The sequence below is a fragment of the Rhamphochromis sp. 'chilingali' genome (genome assembly GCF_963969265.1).
Source record: "Rhamphochromis sp. 'chilingali' genome assembly, chromosome: 2".
Lineage (NCBI taxonomy): Eukaryota > Metazoa > Chordata > Actinopteri > Cichliformes > Cichlidae > Rhamphochromis > Rhamphochromis sp. 'chilingali'.
Genome location: NC_137930.1, coordinates 42,777,065 through 42,804,471, shown reverse-complemented (window position 1 = coordinate 42,804,471; position 27,407 = coordinate 42,777,065). Strand labels below are relative to the sequence as shown.

Sequence of the window (27,407 nt, the reverse complement as noted above, 5' to 3'; positions counted from 1 at the left end):
ATTTGGTTTGCTACCAAATACAAATTACATAGCATTTTGTTTTATCTTATTCTCAGTAAAACTTAATTTCCTATAGGAACCTATTCAAGGGATTAATAAAGTTCTATCTATCTATCAGTCTGTCTGACTGTCTGTCTGTGCAGGCACAGACCAATCTTGAACCAATTTAAACACTTAAAAAACATCTGGTGAAGAGCTGAAGCCAGACGTTCAGAGGAACGGACGTCAGTGTAAACAATCAGTTTCCCAAGGAGATCCTGGAGAGACACAAGGTCCTTCCCAATCTGAAAAAAACTTTATCCAAGAAGGGTCTTGAGCTTTTGTCACAGTCAATAATCTGTATGTCAACAGGCAGCTTTATCAGGACCAAAACAACACCCTATGGCTATGACTCAGGTGACGTGTATTTACACGATTGTCTTTTGCTTTTCTCTTTTCACTTTTTGTTTTCACTCTCCTTTTCCACTAATCTAATGGAATTGACTACATAAAACAATTAGCAATAGCCAGCAAAGCCTGTGTACCTGTTTTTGTTTTTGTAACAGAGGTGCGGTCTGCTGCTCCACTGCAGAGGCGGGATGGTGCAGTGGGCTCATGGATCAATGCCAGGGTGGCTGGCCGGGCAGCTGCCCCCATTTGGCTAAGTGGGCTGACAGGAAAGCTGCTGGGAAAATCAACAATAACACTTGTCAAAGACACATTCCTTCAACTGTCAGCGATCATGCACTGCTATCTTTCCACTGACATAGCAAAGAGTCACATCACCAATTAGGAGCTAGAGATTTAATACATCATTGCTAAAAGAACAAGATTTCATTAATTATTTCAAAAAGAAGCAGATAATGTAGTTAGATAATAATGAACTCAGTGAATATCCCCATGTATTCTATGGGAAACGGGAAAGGTAGGAATGTAGAGCAAAATTTAATGTTCATATAAGAAAAAGAAGGAAAAAATGCTTGTGTCAGAACTAGGACAAAAAATAAATAATTGGAATCAGCCTATGTTGCCTCACCACAAGAACATATAATTAACAACCTGAGAAAACTAAAACTAGAATAAAATGACATCATTAATGAGAGAACAAAATGTCTGATGCAAAGGCTGCATTTGGAGAACGTTGAACATGGTAATAAATCTGGAAATTCTTTGCTAACAGGTTAAAGTTAAAGTTAGTAAAGAAATGGAGGAACGCACGGATGTTGCTGAGACATGTGCCCCCAGGTCTTCGGTACTCTTGGGAGCTGCGGATGGTTGTCCTGGTTCCATCTACGTCTGCCTCATTATCAAGTACATTTGTGTCAAAGACACTCTCTCTATCTCTTTCTTTGTCACTGATTCACACTTCGACAAAAGTTTGGATTTATGTATCTGTGTATTGTGTATTTTCTATTTTTTGTATTCCGGATGCTGTATGTTTGTTTTTTCTTACAGGTGTAGCAGATTTCTCTATAATTGTGGGGACTTTATCTTACAATATAAAGCACCTTGAGGACGCTATGAATAAAAACTGAACTGAATTGAATTAAAAAATAATTTGAATCAAGAAGAAAGAGAGTTATGGATGTGTTGAAGAATAACAAATTGTGACTTTAAAGGTTGTTAGAATACAGACACTGTCCATTTATGTTTAGAGACACCAAAACATGGTAGTGAAGTGCCCAGGGCCACCCAAAATATAGCCACTTGTCAATGACAAGGCACCCAGGCCCTAAATTATATTTTGTTTTGTTTTCTGTTTTCTCTAAATGGGACCATAAATAACAAAAATCATGCTGCACTTTAGGTATGAAACTATAAATGCAGTAGTTTATGAGATTCTTAGTCAAGTGAGAAGTTAGCAAACTTTCTTGTAGTATGTAGTATGGCTTAGTGTACTATGTCTGTCTTTTATTTGTAAGTAATGCAAATGTAGTTCCAAAACTTTTTTCACTGTGACTGGATGGCAGCTTTAAACATCTAACCTTATTTTGCATGCCTCAGTAATATGTTCTGGGCTTTAAGTTAGAAGTGCGGTAAAGTTATGTTGAAACATGGTAAAATATCAATACCAACAAATAGTGCGTTTCAGTGATCTTTATGAACTTTATGTTCTAACATGGATTTGACATACTCAGAATAAAAACTTAAAAATTTCAATATGTTCTTTCTTTTCATTAAATGCAAGAGCAAATATCAAAATCAATTCTCAAATATCAAAATCAATTCTCATCAAAAAACATCAGAAACAGTAATATTTTAAATATGACTGAGTGAGCAACAATCAAATGTAATCATCCAGTTTGACAATTAGCCATTGTTAATCTTCAAAACTGACTAGGTTACTTTTAAACACATAACACTGTCAAAAGTGTTAATTTAACACTCAACAGTGTTGTATTTAACACTCAGAGGTGTGCACCCATATAGACACTCTCTAGTGTTAATTTAACACTGGAGATTTTGCTGTGTTGTTATTTACAATGCTATTGTTAATGTATCACCTGTTATTGCAAATGGGAGGAGAAATGCTACCCACAGCTACATATCCAAGTTCACCTTCCACCTCTGAATTCAGTGTCTGAGTGTGGGGCTCCTGGGTAGGCAGGCAACATGGGGAAAGGTTTCTTTATTAGTAAAACTGTTGGGATTTTGGGGATCATCGCAGGTGTGGGAGCCTTAGCCACTATCATAGCTTTGTCAGTTGTTTACTCACAGGAAAAGGGGAAAAACAATAATCAAAATGAAGAACAAACAACCTCCAAACCCCCTACCACAACACCCATTCCATCCAATAAACCTTGGGACAAGTATCGGCTGCCCAAGAACCTGGTGCCAGAGACATATAATGTCACCTTATGGCCAAGACTGACTCCAGACCCAACAACTGGTCTTTACACCTTCTTAGGTAAGGCTTTATGAGTACTTTTCTCTCTTTCTCTGTAATGTTCATATAATAGACCCTCCCGGTATCAGCAAGAACTAAAGCCAGAGGGTGTTTACCAGCATTGTTCTCAGAGGTAGAAGTATGATTGTAATGCTTTTTATTAGTTTTCCAAGGGATGACTGAAAATGTATAATGTAGAACAGACAATAGAATGAATAACACTGATCACACTTGAAATGTCTTTGAAGAGTTGATGAGAGTTGTTGAATCCATTCTAAGCCCAACTAACAGTTGCGCACTGTATGGAACAGAAATTAAGCAAAATATTGTTAAGCACAAATGAAGCACATTTTAATGGTAAACTGTGTTGGAAAAACAGGTTGCAGTTAAACAACAGAGACAGCAATACTTACAGTAACAGGAACATTTGAGGTGGAAAGGCTTAGAATGCTATAGTGAAATATGCATGCAGTTTTGATATAGTTAAAGCAATGGTAAGTCCAGGTGGCTTTTAATTTAAAACTTCAAAACCAAGTCAATGGAGGGGAAATTTGGCTTCTTTTAACATCAGATTTCAACTTAAGCTCAACACTTTCAGCCTGTGGTGCTCCAACAATGAATTGTCAGAAATTTTCAAAAAGAAATGTGCTGAACGTGAATCTAAATGTGGACTTGAATTAATCAGAAATAGTTTTTAAGCACGGTGGCATGGTCATGAGCACTGTTGCCTCACAGTAAGATGGTCCTGAGTTAAATTCCACCATCAGGCCGGGGTCTTTCTGTGTGGTGTTTGCATGTTCTCCCCGTGTTTGCGTACCCTGGCTTCCTCCCACAGACCAAAGACATGCAGGTAGTAGGGACAGGTTAACTGGAATCTTTAAATTGCCCGTAGGCAGTGTTGGGGAGTAACGGAATACATGTACCGCCGTTACGTATTTTAAATACGTAACGGCGGTACAGTTACCGTTAGAGTTACCGTTTAAAAGGGTGGTATTTAGAATACAGTTACTTTGTTGAAATGAATGGATTACATTTTTCATAAGGCTATGCCCTCTTTATTTTTGCTTTCCACGCTGGTGGAAACCCAAACAAAACGTGCATTAAGAGGCTCTAATGCCTGTGGCCCATGTCACCTCTACTTCACGTCATTACATAATGACGTGAAGAAATATTTTTAAAATTATTCACAAAAATGATTTAATATGAAGGCAATATGCAGTGTGTTACAGGCATAGCCCTAAAGAATGTAGCATCATGGGCAGTGTAGTCCGTGCTGCAGGGAGAATGGACTGCCAAACCCGTTATGTGTCTGTGAGCGAGGGAGAGAGAAAAAGTCGGAAAGTACGTGCTGTCACTGAGCAAAAACGGGAGCTGGAAGCATGGAAATATAATAATAACCACTGCAGCCAAGAAGAGTGCCTGACGAGCCCAGTTGTAAGTAAGCTATTAAGACTCGACTGTACACCGTGTTCGTGTTTTCCTCCGAAACAATGAGTTTCGTTGGAGCAGCCTTTCAGCGCCTCTCTCTGTCTCTCACTAGCAAAGTTGACACAGAAAACAAAGTAAAGCTAGTTTTCAGCTACACGGAACCCGACGTATTAGCCAGAGGTCCCTTTACTACGGTTCGGAGCCGCGGACCTGTTTTATATATGCGCGGAATAGTTTTCTACGAGATCGCTGCAAAAAGTGCAGCCTTACTTAATGTCCACCTACTGTTACTCATTCTACGCTAAGATTTAAAAATCTAGTTGGTATTGGTATGGCGAGTAACCTTTAGTAACAGTAATAAATCACACAGCAATAGTACATTCACGTTGTTGTAAAAAGCATGATAATATATTAAGTAATCCAAAGTATTCAGAATACGTTACTGTCATTGAGTAACGTAACGGAATACGTTACAAAATACATTTTGGGGCATGTAATCTGTAATATGTAGTGGAATACATTGTAAAAGTAACCTTCCCAACACTGCCTGTAGGTATGAATGCGGGAGTGAATATGAGTGCGAATGGTTGTTTGTATCCTGCGACAGACTGGTGACCTGTCCAGGGCGTACCCTGCTTCTTTTCCTAAGACAGCCCCCCAACTCTGAATAGGATAAGCAGAAGCGAATGGATAGTTTTTAAGCCACAAAACGATTTGTCTTACATTATGCTGTCCTTTAGAAACACAAAAGACAAATACAGTTTGAAGTAAAAAAAAAACTTTTAAAAAGTATTAAAAACTAAATTAGTTTGAATTTATATGACACCAACTCAGTGCTGCTATTTTTTAAATTACTCTTACATGTGTATTTGCAAAAATTAAAAACACATTAAAAGCTTGAGTTTGACCTTATAACTATCACACCTATGATATTAAAAACTGTTACTGAAAAACAGTTCTCATCTCTTATAAAAGTTTAGATCTGATCACACAAGTGAGAAAATTAAATGTAACAATAGTAAACAACAGAGAATGAAGAAAAATAAATAAAGCATCTGAAACTTAAAGTCCTTTTTAGGTGTGCAGCCAATTGTTTTTTTTCAGTGTGCTGTTTAAATATTCTATAGTGGCACGAGAGTTATGGTGTTTTTAAAGTTGGACTAAAGTGTATTAGCTAGGGGATTGCTAATAGCATTACCTGATGCAACTGAGTTTATATTTTTTGGCAACAAAATCATGGATTGGATAAACCGGTCACATATCCTAATGTGACTCCAAATAATGTGAAGGTTTCTACGTTTAAACAACTGATTAAACTGCACATTATTTCTTGGTGTTTCAGGCAGTTCCGTTGTGGACTTTGAATGTGTGGAGGACACTGACCTGATTCTTATCCATTCTAATAAATTGAATTACACCAAGTTTGAGAACCAGTTGTTTGAGAACCAGTTGGCAAGACTCATGTCAGTGAGTAGTGTTGAAGCCCCCGCAATCAAGTCCTCCTGGCTCCAAGGTGTCACACAGTACCTGGTCCTGGAGCTGGATGGTACACTGAAAAAGGGACACAAGTATCGCCTCTACACTGAATTCATTGGAGAACTAGCTGATGACCTTGGAGGCTTCTACAGGAGCGAATACATGGAGGATGGAGAGAAAAGGTAAGTGTATATAGTGTCAACAAACCTGGAACATATCAACATAGGTAACAATGAAAATAGCAAAAAAGAGTATGTCTTTAATAATTACATTTTTGTTTGAATCATTTAGTTAATCTCTGTCCAAACTTCAACCACATCTAGAACAACTACAAAATAGTTGTTAAAATCAACGGTTACAGTTTGACAATTATTTCAATAATGAATTGATGAATACTATCATAAATTAGCGGAAAATTCCCACAGTACATACTTTTATATCTTTTGTTTGACAAAGTGTCGGAAAATAAGAATTTTACTGTCTTACAAGCAGAGATGGGCAGTTACTGTAATCCAATTACTTTTTTCAAATAACGAGTAAAGTAAGGGATTACTATTGCAAAAATTAGATTACCGTTACTTTCCCGTAGGAACGCTGCGTTACTGCGTTACTAAAACCATGATTTTTTTTGCGAGAATGTCTCATGACAGTGACGTAAGTGCGACGTTCATGACAACAGCTGTGTGCAGATCAACAATGGATCATATATCGAGTGCAGGAGAGAGTATGAGCGTGCAGCGTTTAAAGCGTGGAAGCACTGACCTTACTTTGAGTTTAATTCCATAAAAAGTGACAAAAACATCAGCGTCCATCGTGCGTGGGAAGAAAACTTCTTTTTACAGCGAAAAAAACTCCTAAACTTCCAAACAAGCACCGAGTGCGCTACGAGGTAATGGGAAACTCACAGAGAAACTCGCGGATTCTTCAACTGACCGCGGCACACCTGCACCAGGGTAAACCTCCACCTACCCCACACCTGCTTTACAGGTGAAAATAGAGCAATAGGACCGCTAGTCTTTGATTTTATTTATTTTCTGCTGTGTTTCACTTGCATCTATTTGAAAGAGTGAGTGTAAACACAAAAAATATTTTATTTTATGCGCTGGAATGTGCAGAAAATAGGTTTAAATGTTAAACTAATTTCTTCCAGTCAGTGAATGTTGCATATAATTAAACTTTTGCTTGATGCATAAAGTTAAAAGGTTAAAACTAATAAAACAAGTTTTAAAAAGATACTTTTCCATTTGATTACATTTTGTATGATGGATTATGCAGAAAAAGTAGAATTGGGCTGAAGATCTATCGCTTTATTACCTATTCAGGGGTTGTAAATCGTGTTTTTAAAAAGTAACTAAGTAACTAAGCAATTAATTACTTTTGAAAATAAGTAATTAGTAAAGTAATGGGATTACTTTGGGGGGGAGTAATCAGTAATTATTTACTGATTACTTTTTTCAAGTAACTTGACGCGAACTTGACCAATGTCAAGTACTGCTTACAAGATAAGAAAAGTTGAGGACTTTGGTTGAAATTACTAGTTTTTATGTTGTTGTTGTTATTTTGCTTATATAGGCCAACTAGGTTTTGGGCATATAGCTATTACATCTTCTGGATTTTGGAGAACCTTCATCCAACCATTTTGTTTAAATTGTGTAGCACCTTCTTTACACACAAGGCTAATTTATCTTCTTCTTGTCAGGGTCATGGCTACCACCCAGATGCAGCCTACAGATGCTAGGAAATCTTTCCCTTGCTTTGATGAGCCAGCTATGAAAGCTTACTTCTTCATTACGCTGATCCACGACCGTGGAACTACAGCCCTGTCCAATGGCAAGGACATAGGTTAGTTTGAGAACAGAGCAGATATTTTTGTTTTAAAAATTGATGTCACTACATAGTTAAATATTGAGGATGTAACACATAGTTAAACAATAAAATATGACAACAACAATATAAAAACACTTTGTGTCTAGTCAGTAAAATGGTAAGAAGTGGAAAGCAATCAAATAAAAATGTTACCTCTTTATTTTATTTTATTTTAATTATTTTCAGAAACAACTGAAATCAACCATGATGGCCAGGATCTGCTTAAGACAGTTTTTGAGCGAACGGAGAAAATGTCGACTTACTTGCTGGCATTCATTGTCAGTGACTACGACAGTATTGGTAACAGCATTGATGGCGTTGAGGTAATTGTTGTCCCATAGTAATTTTGACATTCTTTAATCAAAGTGGTTTGATTTCCAAGAAACTTTCACACGTGGATTTCAGTAATTTTCACAGTTGCCTTTTCTTCCGATCAAGTAGAGCAAATATGTTATTAGTAAAACAGAAAACTAATTAGTAAAAGTTTCTTGTGCTCATCCAACTGAAGATACAGAAAATTTAAAGGAACAATTTAATCAAGTAAATAGCATCAAGTCAATTTAACATCTGGCCCCCAGGAGGCCCCAGAGGCTGGGCAGGCTCGGCTGAGCCCGGAGCAAGGCAGGAATGAGAACCTCTGGGGGTCAACTAAGACCTTAAACTTGGTCTCTGGCCATGATCCGGGCAGAGTTTCTGTCTCAAGGGAGCCCTGTTCAGCCAAACAACAAACAGTCCCAGAATAAACAGTCTTGAAACACACAGTCTTAGGAGTCTTGGGAGTCAGCTCACTAAAATCAGACTTTTTCCTGGCAGTATTAGCTGGCTGGGACACAAAACAATCAGGACCTGATACAGAATCCCAACAAACAAAGACATGCTCAGAAATAAAAGACTGAGATGGAAATCATCAACTAATAAATGGTAAAATGGTAAATGGCCTGTATTTGTATAGCGCTTTACTAGTCCCTAAGGACCCCAAAGCGCTTTACACATTCAGTTATTCACACATTCACACACTGGTGATGGCAAGCTACATTGTAGCCACAGCCACCCTGGGGCGCACTGACAGAGGCGAGGCTGCCTGACATTGGCGCCACCGGGCCAGTGTCAGGTTGGTCTCTACCCGCATACATAAAATACAATTAGACAGAACAGCGATGTCCATCTTGAGGGCTGTATTCCTGAGTGGCGGGGCAACCTGGTGGCTTCCACAAACCAGTGCCCACACCTGTATATTTTTAATGGACTCATTCTAAGTTCACATAAGTGAACACATAAGACATAAGTCAGACTAATAATGCATATTTTTCAGTTCAACATTATTATTTTTTTCTTATAACTGCAAAAAAAAATATTGACGGTACGTCTTGATGCATGCTCATGATGATGAAGGAACTGACCTCCCAGCCCTTTGTTCCTTCAGTGGGCTGGTTTCAGTCATGATGCAGATGTACTGTTTATAAGATGAAACCTGCAGTCAGCAAGTGAAGAAGTCACTTGGATGAGTCACGAAACATTTCTCCCACTGAAAACATTACGTCCAGATGAACAGAATCAACTTTTGGAGATGATTGACTGTACTTTTAAGATCATGGTGCCTAGACTGTACCCTGTACTCTTTCTATAGATTTAAACTATTTGAAATACAAGTGTATAGAATAATGTTATTTTGCAAAGTGGTGTAAAGTGTTTTTCAATTTTATTTTATTTTGTGTAATCTGGGTTTAGATCCGCATTTTCGCCCGGAGGTCCGCCATTGCAGCTGGTCAAGGACAGTATGCCCTTAACAAAACTGGACCAATCCTTAAATTCTTTGAGCAGTATTACAATGCCACGTACCCTCTACCCAAGTCTGGTAAGACCACCACACAATTAGCTAGACATCTACATGCCTGCACGTTTACTACTGCACACTTTTTAGCTTCACTGTATCATGAGTCAGCACAGCTGTCCTGATGCACCAGCATGGATTTCTCAAGTCTATGAAATCTTAATCTCATATCTATTATGTACATTTAATTTGATAAAAGTCTATATTTAATAAGTAACAATACTAACATATCAAGTACTAAGTGAATACCTGATCTGAGGCCTTGTCATGAAGTGACTTTATATTTCTTGCTTGTCATAAGTGACTAAACTCAAATCAAAGACTGTGAGGGCAAGAAAACCTATCCTATAGTGACATTAAATGACCATAAGCAAAATGCAAAATTTCATTAAAAAGATGCAAAATAACATCAAGATTTTATTTTTTGTTTGCTGTTTTTATGCAAATGGGACAACATTTGGAAGAGATTATATTTCTTCAAAAAACTACCACAAAATGACAAAGCAATTAAAAAACAGTGTACAAAAAATGCTATACTTTTTCCTTTACCAGTTGATATGATAGACTTCAGCAGCATCACAGTTTCTGTTAGTGTACAAAAAAACACACCATAAAAATGCCTTATCTTTATGGTGTCCTGATTGAAGTTCATTTTGTTCATTAATAAATGCACCTAAGTCTCTGCTCACATGTAAAGTGGGGACATGTGTCTACTCAGTGTACTGATCTAATCTTAGATCTCAGATCAGTTTTTGGTCTCATGTTTATTGGCATCATGTGTATGTTTATGGCAAAACTGTAAAATATATAGTTTTATTGCCCAAGACCTTGGCTGCAGCATCCAGTCAGCTCCATTATGTTCTTATCATACGCACATCTTTCAGTTGTGACTTTTTATGACCTGTTATGAGAAGGTCATCTTCATTATCAATTATTAACAGGTAAAATGTGATTCTTCATTGTTATATAATCTTAGCCTGTCCTATGTTGCAGGCCAAGATTTGATGTACTCGCACTTATTTTATTTGACATTTTATTATGCATATATAAACTGATATTTATGACACCTTTGAAACTTTTATTTACGTGATTATAGGTACTTTTAACTAAGTAGGATGTTAATCAATTATTTTTTTTTACCCATAGTGGATTAAATTGACACTGTTGCACTGTGACTGGGTAAAGGTTTTAAGCACTTCTGCTGTTTTAAACTGGTAACCTCTTTCACTTCAAGCAACTAATCAGCCACATTAACATAATCTCTGTCCTAACACAGATCAGATAGCAATCCCAGACTTTAATGCAGGGGCCATGGAAAACTGGGGTCTGATCACATACCGGGAGACAGCTCTACTGTACGATGAAGCATTCTCCTCCAACTCCAACAAGGAAAAGATCGCTACGATCATTGCTCATGAACTGGCTCACATGGTGAGTTTCAAGTCCTGGAAATAAAGTTTAAGAGGATTCTTGAGATGCTGGATATAGGCAGTAATTAAGTTTTAAGTGCTTTGGAAAACATTCATGTCAACTCTCAGGGCCCCCGAAAGCAATTTCAGATATAGTTCCAAGTAACTGGTAACTGGATATATATTATATAGTTGATATTCTGGATATATAGTTTTACTTTTTACATACTTTTCTACTCTACCTGAGCACATACAGCTTGGCTGATTCACCCATTCACACCCATTCATATGTCATAGAAAAGGGTTGAAGTCCCAGAAAATAACTTCAAGATGAGACTTAAGTGAATAAAAAACTTCAAAAAACAAATTCTATTCACTTCTTTGTAAACTAGTTCAAATGCATGAGTCAATTCTCACATTTTTTTTCTGAACTGTCCCTCTAGTGGTTTGGTAATCTGGTGACACTCAGATGGTGGAATGACTTGTGGCTGAATGAAGGCTTTGCATCCTATGTTGAGTACTTGGGAGCAAATAATGCTGAACCTGAGTGGAATGTGGTAAGAATTTCATTAACACCAAATTGTTTTGAATGTAAGTATTGGTGCTCGACAAAGTTGTTAAGTATACAGTCTCATTTGTTTTATAATAGACAGACCTCATCGTGCTTGGTGACATTCATAGGGTGTTTGCTATTGATGCTCTGGCTTCTTCTCACCCTCTGTCATCTAAAGAAGAAGATATCCAGACGCCAGCACAGATTAGTGAGCTGTTTGATGCTATTTCATACAGCAAGGTAAAGCATGCATAGACTCTCAAAACCATGAAAACAAAAAGCAAAAAACAAAAAAACCTAACAGTGTGTTTTTTTCCTCATCAGGGAGCATCTGTCCTCAGGATGTTGTCAGATTTCCTCACTGAAGATGTCTTCCAGCTGGGACTGAGGGTAAGGACCACAATATAACAGAACACAGTGTGCTACTATGAAGGTGAGTCCACCAGCCAGTCATCCTTGCAGAGGTTTTTGCTGTAACAACAGGACAATATCTACATTGTTTTAAAAATGTACCAGAAGAAGACTAAAAGAACTGCACTGCCTCAGTTAAGGTCAGTGTTCATAGATCAACAAGAAGGAGTAAATAAACACCATATCAACAGTTAAACATCTTGCAGACGACCGCTGTATGCAGAAGGTGATCACCAGCTCAGTCATGCTGGTTACCACGATTGTTGCAAAAGCACAAAACTTCTCGCTCAAATAATTATTTAAACGTTCACTGCAATAGTGAAAGTCCCTTGTCCAGTTTCTGCACATAACAAGCAAGATACTAGTGATGAAAGCTTTTTACTTCCTCTGAGAGAGTATATACACTTGTTTCTTTAACCATAGTTTCCATAATTTATCTTATCTACATGAGGTTTAGTAGGTTTTTGAGTATGATTTAGGAATACTGTGTGTCCAAAATGGGTAACAACTTAATGGTATGTGGTAAGCGGTCACATGTCTGCCAAACCTCTATAAAGGTTTTGTTTTGTGCAGCCACATGTGGAGTTGTATCTGTTCAGCCCACCTACTCTCCATTTCCACCTCACAGACACTCCAACTTTCCAATCCAACTTTATTTATAGAGCACTTTATAAACAACATGGTTGACCAAAATGCTTTCCAGTAAAAAACAGTGAAAAAAGTTTAAAATCTTACATTAAACACACAAAGAAAATTAAATAACAATAGAATAAATAAACAAATAAATGAAAAAAAAAATGATAGAAATGAATCAGTAAAGTAAAGAAGATTAAAAGCGACCAAAAACGGACTAAAACTGACTACAAGCCGACTCTGGTACTACTCCTAAAATGCCTTGGAAAAAAAGGTGTGTATTTAAAAGTGATTTGAAATTTTCAAGAATTTGGGCCAGTCTAATATGGAGGGGCAACTTATGGACACTTCAGTAATAGTCCAATCCAAGCATCAGTCTTCATCTTCACCACCTCCAGCGTGTCAACTCTGGGGGGCCCTGTCCTAAATCTTATCATCGCTGGGTTTCCATTCTGCCATGATGGGTCTTCAGAGTCTAATCACCAAATACATGAATGTTTATATCTCAGTAAATCATGTTTAATTCTTCCAAGCAATCTCTCCTTATTGAAATGCTTTTATATATTCTTAAACAACCCATTCATACACCAGTTATCTTTCTCAAATTACAAATTACAATTTGTCCAATGATGAGTGAGAAATATAAATAACCTAAGAAATCATATCCTGTCATCTGTGAAAAGGATATCCCTTTCAATGAAAGAACTTGGAGGACATTGTAGCGAAATGTTGAACACTTGTACAATTTTTTGGAAACTTTTGCTAACACAGTAATCCCTCATTTATCCAAAGCAGTGTGTCTGACATATCTCTGTTTACTGTTTTTTTCTGCAGTCCTATCTGAGTGCATTTAGCTTTGGGAATGCAGTCTACACAGACCTTTGGTATCATCTGCAAAAGGCATGTTATCATCTCTCTGCTCTTTTTATTTGAATATTTAGTTTAAGATCTCTTTTTTTTTCTAGTGCTTTCGAAACATCAGAAAGGATCAGCTGTATATATATATTCATACACACACACACACACACACACACACACACACACACACACACACACACACACACACACACACACACACACACACACACACACAAACCATATTTACTTTATCTTTTTGGATTTTTTGGGACCTTCACAGGCTGCTGATTCTAGCAAGTTAGAGCTTCCTGATACTCTCGATAACATAATGAACACCTGGGTGCTGCAGATGGGCTTTCCTGTGGTTACCATTAACACTGGGACTGGAAGTGTTTCCCAGCAGCACTTCCTTCTGGATCCAGAAGCTGTAGTCACAACTCCATCCCCCTTCAAGTATTTGCATTGCCTTTTTTATCTTTTCCTCCTAATATATCAAGTGAAGACCATATTCTTTATGCAGTTCTTCAATTTTTATTATTTTTAAATGGCAAAATGGTAACAGGCGGTTTTTAGTTAATGAAAAGCAAAATAAAGAAAAAGAAACTGCAGAAATAATGTTTCAAATGTTCTGCCGTAGTTATCAATGGATCATTCCAATCAAATGGATGATGACTGGAAATATGCAGAATCCACTGTGGCTAACATCCAAATCAGGTAGATAATCCATTCCCAGCTTAAGACTGCACATCATTTTCAAAATGTGGTGGTCCTCTGCAGTCCACCAATCTTTTAATCACAATCTTTCAATTATCACACAAGCATTTTCTAAGTATTTTTTCATCTTTGTGTTTTCACTGATTTATGTTCAACTTCTAACAATTTGCTTGTTGGAGTTGATTCTCCGTTAGCAGAAACCACTGAATAATTGGTTCTGTTTCTTTTTTACATGTAAATATTTACATTGACTCAAAATTTTGTATTTTTAAAACTATATTACCTTTAAATTCTTGTGGTCTCTCTATAGTACCTTAATGTCCCTGAGATAGAGCAAACAACATGATGGTGATTTTGTGTTCATAAATAAAACAGTTGCAGTCTGTTGACAGTTTAGAGAGTTAAAACTTGAACGTCATTTCAAATACACAAAGGTCACAAAAAACACAATTCAAGCTCAAACTGCTGGGTCAAAAGACCCAGCACACTGACAACAGCTGAAACTTGGCCAAAACTGAGCTATATAACTGGACAATTGTCAAAAGCACAGCACCACTCTGTACTTTAATTAAGTAGTTTGTTTTTCTTTTTACTATTACTCCCTTCATTTTAAGGTAGTCACACTCTATAATGTAGGCCTAACAAAATCAAGATTTTTTTTATTTTCCTTCTTTTTGTACTGATTCAACCTGAGGACTATTAGAATTAAAAATTAGACTAAAGTTTGTATTTCCGTTGTCTAATATTATTTGATTATTACATTATTATAGCACAAGACTTAGCTTAGCTATTCACAAAAATAGCGGGTAGAACCATCCTCCAAAAAGCTGATTTTTACTTTCTTATGTTGAGCAAATTTCAAAGCCTGTACTTTTTTTACTTTTACTTGAGTAAAGTAGTTGAATCACTACTTCAACTTTTACTGGAGTATTTTTAACACTGGTATCTGTACTTCTACTTAAGTGCAGAATAGCTGTCCTTTTGCCACCATTAGCTCTTGCAGGATCTTAAGAGAACTGTGGATCATGAATACCTGCAACCCTCAATAAACTAAGGCAACTTTTTAAGAAAAGCTTACATTTATTTTATTCTTGTGCACCAACTTTGAGTTCTATTTCTAGAAACATCTGAAGCTATGAAAGCAACACAAGATCAGTGGGTGCTAGCCAATGTCAACATGGTTGGTTACTACAGGGTCAACTATGATGATGACAACTGGGCCAAACTCTTAGATGTTCTGCAGAGTAATCATCAGGTAAGACAGAGGAGCCCAACACACAGTCATTATCAGTGATTATCAGTGATTGTAAACGTGTTTCTTGATGTTTCCTGATGTTTCTTTAAGCTCATTCCACGGATCAACAGAGCTCAGATATTGGATGATGCCTTCAATCTGGCCAGGTAAGTTTGCAAGTGTTGTCTCACATGTACATGATAACTGTTATAATTCCGAAATGTACACTGCTGTGAAAAACTATTTACTTCTGTTCCAGCTTTGTCACTTCATGATCATTAAAACGTGAATCAACTGCGATACTTTGATTAAATACATTATTATTATAAGTTCAATTTCACTAGCCTGATTATTAACAGACATGTTTAAATGATATATCAATTAGACAGATGTCAGATGTCATTTACTCTAGAAAGAGTTACAAAACCGTTTCTAAGGCTTTGGGACTCCAGTGAATCACTGGGAGAGCCATTACCCGCAAATGGAGAAGACATGAATAATTGTCTTTTCTAAAGGGAATGTTTGATATATGTGAGGGACACTTCCCTCAGTCCATCACCATGGAGACCACTGTTGCTTTTGCCTTCCACATTCTCTCAGCCCGTGCTATTTCTTGAGCTTCTCGTGTTCAGTCTTCCTAATGTTGCTGGAATAGCTACATTTATCACTACAGCCATTTCTGCTTGTCTGACACAACTATTTCTAATCAGTTAGCCATCACCAGGCTATAAATAGAGTATAACAGGTCATCTAGTAATCAAAGGGTTGGTGGTTTGATCCCTTGCCACCCTGCATGCATAATATTCTTGGGCAAGGTACTAACCTCAAGTTGCTCTCCACTGCATTCATTCGAGTATGTGAATATTAGATAGAAAGCACTTACATAGAAAAGGCATAGAAAAAGTGCTTTGTGAATTAGTTAAGTAGCTTAAAGTGCTTTGAGTGCTGATGTAGAGTATGAAACCACTTTATAAGAACCAGTCCATTTACCATTTTATTTATTTCAGCTTTTTTATACCGGGATCAATATGACCTCAGTATGGCTTAATTATTTACAATATTAAAAAATAATATTTTCTTGAAATTACTTAATTGAATACCAGAGTCAGGCTGTTATGTAATTATACTTTGGATGAAATCTGCAAGTTGATTAAACAATAAAACTTGTGCACATTCTATAACTATAATAATAATTGTAATCTATTTTTCATATGGTGACATTAAAGTGGTAACAGCGATACTATGAGAAGAATTAAGCCTTACTATTATTCTTATTCTGATATTACGAATTCTCTTGGGGTCCCCAGGGATCCCAGCCAGTTGTCCATGTATTTTAAATATGTTGGTAGGCTGTGGGCTTAAATACTTACCTATCAGATATTAATTAATAGTACTCGTGGTAATATCTTAAAATTATGACAATGGAAAACATGAACATGAAGTATCTGATACATTTTTACTATATTCTACCTCTTAGAGCCAAGATCATTTCTACAGTGCAGGCGCTTAATACCACCAAATACCTGAGTAATGAGAGAGATTACATTCCATGGAAGGCAGCCCTTAACAACCTGGACTTTTTCTACCTCATGTTTGACCGCAGCGAAGTCTATGGCCCCATGCAGGTGAACTTCTTCCAACGACATATACATACAAAAGAAACAATACACAAATAAGTTGTCACATTTTCTGAGTTCTGTCTTTGTTGTTTCAGGATTATCTCGTGAAAAAAGTCTCCCCTCTGTTTGAATACTACAAGCAAATGACAGACAACTCGAGCAAAGTTCCTGATGGACACATGGACCAGTGAGTGAAAACACATTTTAAGTTTTCAACATAAAGCTGCCACCAGTCTAAACTGCATTCATAAATCAGATAGATAGGTTAGACTTTTTCAATAAAACATAATTTATGTTGTGATGTAATTGTAGAAGTTGTTCTTTTCTGGACCCAGGATACAGTTTTTAAATGAATTATTTAAAATGTGTAATTCTACAAATTCAGTTCAGCACACGTGATAGCTGGAACTTAGAAACTCTGCTACTCAGCTTATATGATGTTGAACTCCGAAATATCTGTATTCATTATTCTTTGCTCTCCCCAGTTTTTCCCTAAAAGTTCTTGTCAATACTTCTGTTTTCTATTTGTCTATCCTGCAGGTATAATCAGGTGAATGCAATTAGCCTGGCTTGCAGGACAGGGTTGGAGGAATGCCAAAACCTGGTCATGACATGGTTTCAAGAGTGGATGGATACTGACACCAACAGGTGTGTGTCCATGTCAATTTTGGGGCCATACATATATATATATATATATATATATATGGAGGTGATTCCAGAATACTGGCAGTTCCTCAAGTAGAGCTGCTGTTGCAATGCAAGCAACATCTGCTCTCTAGACCTTTGTGAGATAGTCATCATAATGGAGGAAGGTGGGAATGGTTGAATTTGGCACCTTAACTCATCTCTTTCCCTAACCAGGCTCATCAGAGAAACAGTTCCAGCTTCTCGCCATACTTTTAGGAGATTGAGGTGATATACCAGTGTGGCTCCTCCCTTTTCATAGTCAGTGTCAGCCACCCCATGTTTGACCACAAAGGGTCCTTGGCACTTGGCAAGTAACCTTGAGCTAAAAGAAAGGAGCAATACAAGCACTTTACCTCGAGATGAGTTTTGCCCCTCTGTTGTACAGGGACTAATGATGTTCCTGGGCCTGGAGCTCTTGTGTTACTCCCCAATGTGTATAGCTTTGCTCTCAGGTCTAGAACATAATGAATTTCATTTTTAGCTCGGCTTGGACCTTGCTCACAGTTTTCTTTAATAAGGTCAAACGCACCCACACAAGTTCCTGACAAACAGTTAGTTAAAGGGAGAAAATCTCCCACTACAAACAAAATAGGGTCTAACCAGTGATCTCAACTGGGTTCATCCTCATGAATAGAAGTCTTATTCAGCCACTCTGCCAGCCTTTCAGTCTGACGGTGGTAGAACCTGGTCTGAATAGATGTAATAGCAGTAATTGGTACAGTTCTTTTAGTGTGTGAGACATGAACAAAGTGTCAGTTGGTAAACTGATGAGATCCATCCCAATGCACTCAAATGGCACCTCCTTTAAGGTAGGCACTAGTGGGCACAAGGGCACTTTTGAAATAGCAGCTAACACTCCAGGTAGGATGCACACCATTTGAACACATCCACATCCAGGCCAATAATATCAGGCCATGATTCACTCCAGTTTTATCATATCCCATATGCTCTGCCATGGGGTTATGATGAGCCACCGGGAAAATAATTTCTTGGTGGCTTTTTGGCACCAACAACTGGGTGTGTTCCTCTTTTGTGTGAGCGTCAGCCCATCTTTAATCTTTAATCAATACAAAATGCAGATAGATAAGCGCTGCATTAGGGTGCACCATATGAAGATCACTTTTTATCACTTGGTCAAAGGCTGGGTGTAGAGTTTTTTCACGAGACTGCTCTAGTGGGAAATCTCCTGTGGAGTGAATTACTGGAGCCATTGGTGCACAGTGGCTGCAACCTGGGCCCCTGGAGAGCAGGCACAGTTTGTGGAGCTGGTGGTATAAGAGCTACCACGATCTTTGGAGAGAGAGCAGAGAAAAGCAGAGAAAAGCAGAGAAAAGCAGAGAAAAGCATAGACAAGCGAGCCAGCTGGTGCCAGCAGACCCAGTCTGAGGTCTCTGCAGAGATCCCCTCTATGAACATTCACCTTGAGCACATATTAAAAACATAAAGACAGGATTATGAGATGTACACTCGTACAACATAGAGTCATACATGTCATATGAGTATACTGGGATGAAATCCTTGGTCCAGCTGTCAGAGTCTACAGTGGTGCAGTGAGTCCTGGGTTCCTCCTGGTGGACAACAATGCCCGAGTACGTATGCGAGCAGTACCAGGAGGATCAAGGAATCGATACCCATGATTAGGCCTCATGTTTGCCTGACATTAATCCAATAGAGCCAGGGATGAGCTTGTTAATAATCTGAAGGAGCACACGTAGAAGCACATGAATAAGGTCATGTAGTGACTTTGGAAGTGTCCACACTTTAATCCTAAAGAAAATCTTGGGAGGGAGTTGAAGTTTCAAGTTCTGAAGCAGCAGCCAATAACATCACTTAAAATGAAACTATAAAAATTTCAGACAGTTCATTTCCTTTCCTTGTAATTAAGCACCCTTATAAATTTGGCAGGGGGATCAAATAATTATTCCCCTTTAGTTTAAAGTAATACTCTGTATAATCTATGGTGTACTGAAGTCTAACAATATGCTCTTTTTCTAGGATCCACCCTAACCTGCGCTCCACTGTGTACTGCAATGCTATTGCAGCAGGTGGCAAGAAAGAATGGGATTTTGCTTGGTCACAGTTTAAGAATGGCAGTACTGCTATTGAATCTGATAAACTTCGCTATGCTCTGTCCTGCACCAAACAACCTTGGCTGCTCAACAGGTACATTCATTGCTTTATTAATAAATATGCCACACTATGTAACTTAAAGTTACTATCTAGCACACATATTTACTCTGTGACTGTTCAGGTATCTGGAATACACTCTGGATCCAGACATGATCCGAAAGCAGGATGCCACCGCCACCATTGTCGACATTGCCAGTAATGTGGTTGGTCAGTCTCTGGCATGGGACTTTGTCAGGGCTCGATGGTCATACATCTTCAGTCAGTGAGTACAACATAACTCTAAAAAGGCACCCGAGTTTCATTTTAGGAAGGATAGTTTTTAATATGAAAAAAGAATTACAGTTTATCTTCAAAGTGACAATTTAAAAAAGGTTGCAACACATATATGAAGTGTTGTGTGTCATATCTATATGAACCAAAGAACACTTACAGCATAATCATAACATAATCTTTACATGATTGGACCCATAACTGATGCAACCATCAGTTGTGGATGCACTGTGGTTAGTGCACAGTGTTATGCTGGTGTGGGACTGATGATGGTTTTGTTTTCCATGTGATTCCAAGTTTTGGATTTAAAGCAGAGCCTGAACTGACTAGGAGACATTAGGAGAAACATCACCAGATATTTTATTAAAGTTGCTTAAAATGCCAAAGGGAAAGCAAATAATTTATTTCTCTCATAAGCAAAAAAGGAGTAACATGTCTCATACTTCAGTTTGTAGGGCTTCATAAGAGCCATTACTCTAAGCAAGATTATTATAAATCATTTCAGATAAATAGATTTCATCCCGCAAAATCATTAGTACGGTTTTCTTAAATTTCTTTTCTTTTCTTTCTTCTCTTCTTTTTTTTTCTCATAAATGGCTTGTATATGTTACAGTTTGGATAGAACTGCACTCTTAAATGATCAGAGTATTTAAAAAATATAATCTATTGTATACTCATTAAATATACAGTATATATACATTTGTAATGAATTATATGTAATTTATGAAAGCATGTAGAAATTCAGTAATTTCACAGATGATAATCACGTTCTCAATGAAAGAGAAGACCGTTCTTAAGTGACTTGGACTTTAATTTCTGCTAACTGATGTTTGCCTTCAACTGTGCTTCCCTCTCACAGGTATGGTGGTGGCTCATTCTCATTCTCCAACCTCGTAAACGGCGTCACCAAACGTTTCTCCACTGAATTTGAGCTTCAGCAGGTTAGATATTTCTTTGAAATGACTTTACCACAATGTGGTTTCCCTTTTGTTCATTTTGTTATACTACTTTTAAATGTAGATACTTTAAGCGTTATCAAATCTCAAGTCATCCTCTGGTCTCAAAATCTCAAATTTCAAGTATTGATTTCAAGCCTTCCCGACTTTACAAGATGTTAATTTAATCTGAACTGACTTGAACTAATAAGTTTGACAGGACAGGCATTTTACTGCTGTGTGATAGTGTTCTCATTACCAGTATTTGCACACCTCTGTTGCTTGTGAAGCTCGCACACAAGAATTTCATTCACATGTACTGTACCTGCACATGTGATGTGACAATAAAAGTGATTTGATTTGATTTGAAACCTAAAGACAGTGGTTTGGTTCTCATGGCCCTCCATAGCATCAAAGCACAGTGGCCTCCCATTGCTCCAGTATTCATAAGCACAATCACTTTCCCATCTTCTGAAAACACTTTTAACATAAACAGCATTAACATATACCTCTCATCATATCCTATTTGGATTTATTTAAATATTGACTGAAATCAGTTATGTTAAGCCCTAACTATTGGTAATCTTCAATCAGTCTGGACTGACTCATAGAAACAGACTGACAGAGGTTGACACAACAAAGGACACAGATACAGAGAATATATACACAGAGTGGACACACCAGGGAGCACAGCTGTGAAGAATAGAACTAACAAGACAAGGGATCCAAAACTGAACATGATACACACAAGAGAGAGGTCTAAGAAAATAAAACAGGAAGTAACACACACTGAGACCCAGATTAAGACGCATGAACTTGACAAAGAGACCGGAGCTACACAGAGACATGAGTGACTGGGGAGACACAAAGGGATACAAACATGGAGACAACCACTGTGATTACCACAGGAGACACTGAGTTAGTGGGGACAGGTTAATTGGAAACACTAAATTGCCCATAGGTGTGAATGGGTGAGTGAATGGGACTGCAATTGGTTGTCTCTGTCTGTGTGTTAGCCCTGCGACAGACTGGCAACCTGTTCAGGGTGTACCCTGCCTCTCGCCCTAAGATAACTGGGATAGGCTCCAGCTCCCCCCGCAACCTTGAAAACAAAAATAAATAAATAAAATTTTATTTATATAGCACCTCTTTATACAGAATCACAAAGTACTGCACGTAAGATAACAAGTCATAAATGATAAAACAAACAATATAAAAAGATAAGCGGAAACGAATGATTGGATGGATGGACACTGAGGACAGGACACAGAGGTGACAGACAGGGCACCAAAAGGAACTAACATAATCAAACAAGAAACCAAGAAATATGAATAAAAACAGATAAACAAGTAATAGGAAATCAGTACACAAAACCCTGAATATGATTTATCTCAAATGTCCAAAGAGAGAATCAGAAGTCCAGAACAAAACTCAAAAATACTTGGCCTGAGACTCAGGACTATGACAACTTTAACATCAACATGCAAGCAGTGCAGTCTTGTGCCATAACCAAGCTGCAATATTTGGTCAGTTTTGAAATATTTGGTCAAAAGTTGCAGTGACTGTGTGCAAGAGGAACATTCATCCAATAACAATAACAAAAGGTTTGAGTGTTTGTAGCATTTTATGAATGACAAACAACATGTCTCATTATTAAAATGTTGAAAAAAACATAATTGTAATATAACATAAGAGATGAGTGATATGAACAAAGCCATGTATTTTCAGTATATGTATTTCTTTAAAACTACTCCCCTGATTTACATTGTGTCTGTTGCATCAGCTGAAGCAGTTCAAGGCTGACAATTCCGATGTTGGTTTTGGCTCTGGGACCTTAGCACTGGATCAATCCATTGAGAGAACCATCGCTAACATTAAATGGGTTGAAGAGAACAAGAAGAATGTTCTGGACTGGTTCACAACTGAAGCTAATGCCCAATGAAGAAGCTGTTTTTACTTTTTCATCACTCATTTAAAAATGAAAACAGAGGTTCGATCGACCTGAAATTTTTGTGTGTTGTTGTGTCTGTATCGTTCTCTCTGGTGTTGCATTGATTTTTGCACACTTGCACTTTATGTAGTCCTGTGTGTATTTTCTATTATATGTTTCTCCATGGTCTTGGAGGAACTCTGTCTCATTTCACTGTGTACTGTATATCGTTAAAATGACATTAAAGCCCCTTGATTTGACTTGATGCTCTGGCTCCCTCTAGTGGTAGGTATAATAATTTCGGTAATGCAGTCAGTCGTCTTGTGTGAGGAAGAAAAACAGATCAGCTGCTGTCATTTATTGATGTCTCCAAATTTTAAAATTTTTTAATGTCTATATGTTGTTAGGTAAAAATATTGTAATCAATGTACCCAATGCACATGAATAGCTATTTACAAATGCTTTTCACTTTTAGTTCACACAGCTTTCCAGCTGCTTCTTCCAGCTCAACACACCACACAGCTCTCTTGTGTGGTCTCTTCATCCTATGATTATACGATGGAGATCAGCCATTTTGGTCTGCCTCTCTGACAGCACACCACTAAACCCTCCCTGCAGCTCCCTCTTTGCCTGCTGTACATTTTTACATTTGTGTAAAAATGTAGGTAGTGGAGTAATGTAAAAGTTGTCAGAAAAATAAATAGTAAAACAAAGTACAAATACCTGAAAATTCTACTCAAGTACAGTAGTAAAGTACTTTTTACTTCCCACTACTGACAGGCACCAAGGATGACTACCACTGGAAAAGGTAAATACAGCGCCTCAAACACATGGAGAGAACAAAAGAGACGAAGAATGAAAAGATGAGACAGAAACTGGCAGTGGGCAATAAAAATAAAAAGACTGGGAAGCTGTGATAGTGCACCCCCTAATGGAAGCCTCCGGGGAACACACTGGGTTTGTAAGGAGGACACCTGTGGCTCATTGACCATAGTCCAGAATGGCAGACCATGGCAGAATTGACATCAGACTCATACAAGAAAAACTACTAAAATCCACTCCAGGCATACAGTGTTAAAATGTCTTACACACACACACACACGCTAAAATACACAAGCCAAATAGTCATATAATAATAATGGATTGGATTCATATAGCGCTTTTCAAGGCACCCAAAGCGCTTTACAATGCCACTATTCATTCACTCTCACATTCACACACTGGTGGAGGCAGCTACGGTTGTAGCCACAGCTGCCCTGGGGCAGACTGACAGAAGCGAGGCTGCCATATCGCGCCATCGGCCCCTCTGGCCAACACCAGTAGGCAAGTAGGGTAAAGTGTCCTGCCCAGGGACACAACGACCAGGACAGAGAGCCCAGGGATTGAACCGGCGCCCTTCCGGTTACAGATGCGATTCCCAACCCCCTGAGCCACGGTCGCCCACATATACACACTCAACTGGTGAACTGTCGGCTGTGCCAGTGACTGTTGTTATAACAGGTAATCCTAGCTCAAACACAACATAAAGGAATTCCCATTTGGCACCTTCTGTGGCCTTTGGAGCAAATCACTAAACAAGCTAGTAGAAATAAACAAATGATGCAGGTAAAGTAGCAAGACACGCGGGCAAGAAGTAACTGTGGCAAAACAACACAGGCAAAACAGGAGGAGTATAAACAAGAGAGTAGTTCCTCAAGGGATGGACCACAAAATAGTGGCTGCTGCACCTGCTGTGAATGCCTTCACAGCACCGATCATTTCACACACTTTTTTGTGTCTACCTTGCAACTGCTGGTTCAGCTTTTTAATTTCTTGATCCGGATTTTTGGCCAGATCACCCACTCAGCATCTCTTAGTAGTATGTTATCCTCTCCTCTCATTGTCATGAAAGCCTCGATCTCACCCAATAAGAAAAAAAAAAAGCTTATGTCTGCTCAACACCGGACTTCCATGTGACTTTTGCACAAATGGGTCTCACCCTTTTACTCCTTTGATTTTTTTCTTTGTCCTCTTTTTTTGCCTTTTCGTCAAGTCTGTCTTCGTACGGACCTGCCGTGTTCTCCGTCGTTTTGTACATAACTGTTTTGGGGGCAAATAAAATGCAAGTAGGGATTAAAACCGCAGAATTAATGATTACCAAAGCTGGAAATACTAGCGCTTGATGCAGTGCTTTGATTTTGTTGCCTCTAGTACCCACAATGCAACGCGCGAAATTCACGTGGTCTGTCAATCTCTATCAATGACTGTGGAAAACAGTCATTGATCTCTATTCAAGTCAATATAATACTTATTTGTAACCTACATCAACAATTATGTTATGATAAATTACGTAATAACTACAACTAGTGGAAATGCTTGGAGCAGACTAACATATGAGCTGGAGTATTTGTTCTGAAACGTTATATCTGGTCTTCGAACGGCTGCAATCCGGGCCATCCGGATGTGACGTCATGCCTGCTGATGAATGATGCAGTGATAGTTCGAACATTTAGCAAAGTTTGGGTGCACTTTGCCATGTGCAATAAATCTGGAGTGAGGTCCTGTCACCTCTGCTACTCCATCAGTTGTTATAGAAACCAGTTTTTCAATGGATTTTTCCCCCCCCAACAAGTACCGCTTCATTGCATTGTAAATGCCAACTTCCTTGGTTTTCAGTGGCAGCAACGTCAAAAATTCCTCCTTTGTAGAAAAGTCATCACCATGTGTGCACAGCTAGCTGTGCCATATTACTGTAGTCTACAGACTCATCAGACTGAAGTAAATACCAGGAGCACCTGTGCAGGTCCAAATCTAGCTTTCTCTCTGCATCTGCTGACTGTGTTCAAGCCAAGCTGAACATTAGCGATAGCAGAAAGAATCTCAGTCTTATTTTCTCAATGATTCTGCCATTGCCTCTTTAATGATCTCGACATTGATGAAGGGTTTTTTGTGCTTGGTGAGGATGTGCACCACTTTAAATGATGCCTCGGTTGATGCGCTAGCGTTCTTTGTCTGTTTAGATGGTTGTTTTTGGAGGATAGTTTTCAATTCTTTTACCTTTTTTTTGCAGAGGTTGCTTCCCACTACAAAGTCCTGGGAAAGGTTGCTGTGAACTTTGGTGAAATGCTGCTCCGTGTTGCATTTTTTAGAGACACCAAGGTTCGTGCCACAGGTCAAACACACATACGCACACATTTGTGGAAAAAAAAACAAGTTGTTTCCCACTCCTCAAGAACATATTTTTTCCCCTCTTACTAGCATAACCAAACTCTGCTGCTATCATTGTTGCTAATAGCCTGGCACCTCGTCTGCCTGCTACCTCCATACGGCGTCTAACCGCTTCAATTGCTGACGGCACAAACTTTTGATTGACAGCTAGTTGACAAATAATTGTTTTATCTCAAGAGGGGTAGGGGTATATTTAATTTTAATTGGATGGAAAGCTTGGCCAGTTTCACCAATCTACAAATTATATTTGTTATTTTCTTGACCACTTTTGTTATTGATCCCTTTGGCAAGCTACTGAAAAAGGCCCTGTTCGCAAGTGATGTGGTGGAGACTCCTGCTGTACTCTGAGCCTCTCCCGTAGTAACTCTGGTGCCGCCTAGTTACACCGTATTCATGTTTACACATTACTGTGCTCATTTTCTATATTACTAACAAAATATGAAGAAATAAGGATTGGTTTCATTATGGGCAAGAATTTTTCAAGTTAGACGTTTCTGGAAATAAACAGACATTTTAAGTTTAATCAAACTAAAAGCAAATAATTTTTTTATAATCTACAAACGATTAGTTAGCTCAAACAAAGTGGCCTTTCTTGTTTAGACAGTTTATATTGGTTTGCCTATTGAAAACAGCAACTCATTTAAGACTTATTTAAGATTTTCAAATTTATGCCACAAGTGCATCTACTAGGGGGCTGAGGGATAGCACTGGCTGCCACCAGTATTAAGCATTAAGTTTTTCACTCAGCCACTCAACTTGCTGTGAGCTTAATGTGAGCTACTGTTTTCAAGGCAAAAAATAAATAAATAAATAAATAACAATGATCAAGAATTATGTTAAAAAGTTTATTAACTGCAACAATCAACATCATTGACGAAAATCTACTTTTATATAGTCACTGGTCATAATACTGATATGACACGTCTGTGGTCATGAAATCCTTCGAACGACTGGTGTTAGCCCATCTGAAAGACATTACAGGCCACCAGCTGGACCCTCTGCAGTTTGCCTACCGGGCAAACAGGTCGGTGGATGATGCAGTGAACATGGGGCTGCATTACATCCTGCAACACCTTGACCGCCCAGGAACTTATGCCAGGGTCCTGTTTGTGGACTTTAGTTCAGCTTTTAACACCATCGTGCCTGAACTTCTTTCCTCCAAACTCTCCCAGCTCAGCGTGTCACCAGCTACCTGTCAGTGGATCACCAGCTTCCTGACAGACAGAAAGCAACAAGTGAGGCTGGGGGAGATCACCTCTGAAACCCGGTCCCTCAGTATTGGTGCCCCTCAAGGATGTGTCCTCTCACCACTACTGTTCTCCCTCTACACTAACGACTGCACCTCCAAGA

General features: G+C 38.3%; 1 protein-coding gene across 1 annotated transcript; it reads left to right on the top strand.

Annotated features, from left to right (window-relative positions):
* Positions 1-2,592: 2,592 nt before the first annotated feature.
* On the top strand, positions 2,593-22,862 carry LOC308391811 (aminopeptidase N-like; the record flags this gene model as incomplete). Its single annotated transcript, XM_080874561.1, has 21 exons — positions 2,593-2,887; positions 5,637-5,952; positions 7,470-7,612; positions 7,823-7,959; positions 9,365-9,491; positions 10,744-10,898; positions 11,320-11,433; positions 11,526-11,669; positions 11,754-11,819; positions 13,308-13,373; positions 13,612-13,784; positions 13,969-14,045; positions 15,167-15,300; positions 15,391-15,446; positions 16,757-16,904; positions 16,994-17,085; positions 17,439-17,546; positions 19,581-19,748; positions 19,837-19,977; positions 20,845-20,926; positions 22,704-22,862. 21 exons carry the CDS (start codon positions 2,593-2,595, stop codon positions 22,860-22,862), a joined length of 2,901 nt encoding a protein of 966 aa, XP_080730687.1.
* Between the last annotated feature and the right edge of the window lie 4,545 nt (positions 22,863-27,407).